Genomic DNA, 2,698 nt, shown 5'->3' with positions numbered 1-2,698 from the left:
TTTTTTTTCTCTCTCTTGCTCACTCTCTTCTTCTCTTGTTTTCTCTTTGTTTTTGGGATGGATTTCTTCTTCTCCTTGTGTGGTTATTTATAGGAGATTATGGGGAGTTGGTGAAACTTCTTGTTGCACCTACCAAAAACACAAAAGAAATGTGTTGTTGAATTAATCAACAAACATGTTCTTGATACAACTTCTTGTTGTACCTACCAAAAAAACATGTTCTTTACAGTTAGAACCTCGGGTTCTTTTGATTGACTACAATGCGCCTATGGTGAGAGTGGCTAATGTCAAGTCACTATCCGCGATGTATTTGGAGATTCCAACTTCAGTTGGAGTTAAGCGTTTCAGTGGGGGCGGTGTAATTCATTGCGATGGACTGCTCCTAAGCTGGACTACGGCCAACCTAAGGGGTATACATGTTTGGAATCCTTGTTCACAATTCTCTGTACTGATAACACTGAGTAGTGAAATTAACTTCATGGATACTTTTGGAATTGAGTTTGCTGAAAGAGAAAAGTATATTTTGTTGAGGATACATGAGGTCAGAGAAAGAATAAGAAATGTGGAGATCTTTTCCAGTGGTTCTTGGAATATCATTGGTAATCTTGTTGATTGGTACATCATTTCTTCTCGTGATGGTCTTTCACTTGGAAACAATATGGTATGGCTTGCGCGTGAGAAAGTATCAACAACTGACTCCATCCCCTCATTTCACTTCAAATACGAGTCTTTCACAAAGTTATGCGACTCACCGGTGGGGAGTTATCTAGATGGTATAACTTCACTCAATATCTACAAGTCAGAGTCAGAGAGGTTATCATATATATATGCACCAAGGTACAAGAGATACAAAGCTGAGAATTTGGGTCTCTTCCCCTGGCCCGAGGCTAATGGTCCGGTTGAGTGGTAGCCGTTGTTTACTGTTGACACATCTACCATTATAAGGAATTTTAACTTCACCTCTGTGCCTTTTCATCTCATAGATGGAGAAGGTTTCATCAATGTGACGCTCAAGGATGATGATCGCCCCGGACGCAGATACAACATGTACAAAATCGGCAAAGAGGGGATAGTTAACATTTTAGAATTTGGAGAAGATCTTAGACGATTATGGAGAAAATATATATAGGCGTACTGTGTGTTCTCTCCTGTACACACCCAGTCAGGTATTTTGATTTCTAATTTGCTCCTATAGCTACTGTGATTCGTGAACTTAAACTTGTCATGACTTGTGCCAGGTGCGCTTTAGGAGCTCATGAGATGCTACCCCAACTCTTCTTTATCAGTTTCCAAAAGGTATACTTGTATTCATTTAGTCTGCATGCATTTGCTCATCACGAGACATCATCTATTACATGTCTTAATAATACAGTTAAACGTAACCCCCACGGTGAATGATTCATTTTGGCTTCGTTTCTTCCATGTGTGATTTTATAATCTGGGTTCAACTCTGGTTTTGGTGCAAATATACTCAAACATGTCTTTATTATGTTTTGGTTTTTGCATATTTGCATATAAGAGAAGATGGACAAGGGTCAAAAAAGGATTAGTCCTTCTGTTTGAGAAAACGTCAATCAATTTGGTTTTAACTATAACCCGATTTGGTTTTATTTTATTACGTATGCTTTGTGGCACCTTAACGCACTTGTGTTTTGTTTGTGTAGCACCTTAATGCACATTGGTGTGTTCTGTTATCACTCTTTTTGTTTCTTGGATTTGCATTTAGAACGAAGGATGTTTATGATGCATGAGTTGTTTTGTTTTGTGGTGTGATTCAAAGTTGAGTTCATGTCACTTGTTATCTGGGCCGGTGGAAGATGACTGGACAAGTGAGATTTTGATTGTCGAACAGAGATAAAGAGCAGTACAACACAAATCTCTGACTGGTGATATGTGAATCACTATTGACTTTTTATCAGACAATCCTACTCTATTTTAAGAAGCATATCCGAAAGAGTTTACGATGTTGACTATACATCACTCGAATGGGAGCTGTTTCTGGAGACAATTAATTTAGCTAGTGTGTTTGTTTCCTGGAGACTTTCAAGTCTAGAGATTTATGCAAATTGATATTTCCCCGAGACTTATCTTTGGTGTATTAGCAAATTGATGTTTCAGAGAAATGTGTGTAATAAATAATGTGTCTGTATTTCTGAAATTTTTCAAATATTATTACTCTAATCTACCATCAATATGTTTCCCAACAGTCTGAAACTCAACTGCTTATATCGAGAACGATGCAGTGACTACTCCTCCAGAAGAGCAGCTTGGTCTCGACACACAACTTGATGCCAATACAGCATTTCTCTTGAGCATCGTTGAACTTCTTAATAGAGTGAGTAAAAGCAACTAGTTGCAAGTCGCAATCTATTTGTTTTATTGGTTACAAGGTTGTTTTTCATTTTCTTTGAAAAGGTTGTTTTTTTTTTATAAATGACAAGTTATTTCATACCGATAAAAAATGACTATTAAAATTTTCAAACTTCATTGCTTAGCATTTGAACATTAGATCCCAAATACTTGGGCAGGTGAGATTGAGTGAACAGTGAGATTGAGTGAACAGTGAGATGCGAAAAATACGGTGACTTTTTCAAAACGTCCGGCGATTTCCTCCTCCACAGTAGAGATCTTCGGCCGGTTCCACCCAAAGCGCTCGCGACGAAGCAACTACGAAGACCAGATAGAGTTTCGACGTCTA

At 38.1% G+C, this 2,698-nt stretch overlaps 1 protein-coding gene across 1 annotated transcript; it reads left to right on the top strand.

The window, feature by feature from the left end:
* The first annotated feature begins 268 nt into the window (after window positions 1–268).
* LOC106383532 (putative F-box protein At4g10190) lies at window positions 269–910 on the top strand. The gene has a single exon (XM_013823617.2). The coding sequence runs from the start codon at window positions 269–271 to the stop codon at window positions 908–910; it is 642 nt and encodes a 213-aa protein (XP_013679071.2).
* Window positions 911–2,698: the final 1,788 nt, after the last annotated feature.

This window comes from Brassica napus, chromosome C3 (assembly GCF_020379485.1).
Source record: "Brassica napus cultivar Da-Ae chromosome C3, Da-Ae, whole genome shotgun sequence".
NCBI lineage: Eukaryota > Viridiplantae > Streptophyta > Magnoliopsida > Brassicales > Brassicaceae > Brassica > Brassica napus.
This window is presented reverse-complemented; position numbering and strand designations above follow the sequence as displayed.

Excerpts from the sequence above, each read along its gene's own strand:
- LOC106383532 (XM_013823617.2), top strand. The coding sequence starts at position 269 with ATGGTGAGAGTGGCTAATGTCAAGTCACTATCCGCGATGTATTTGGAG.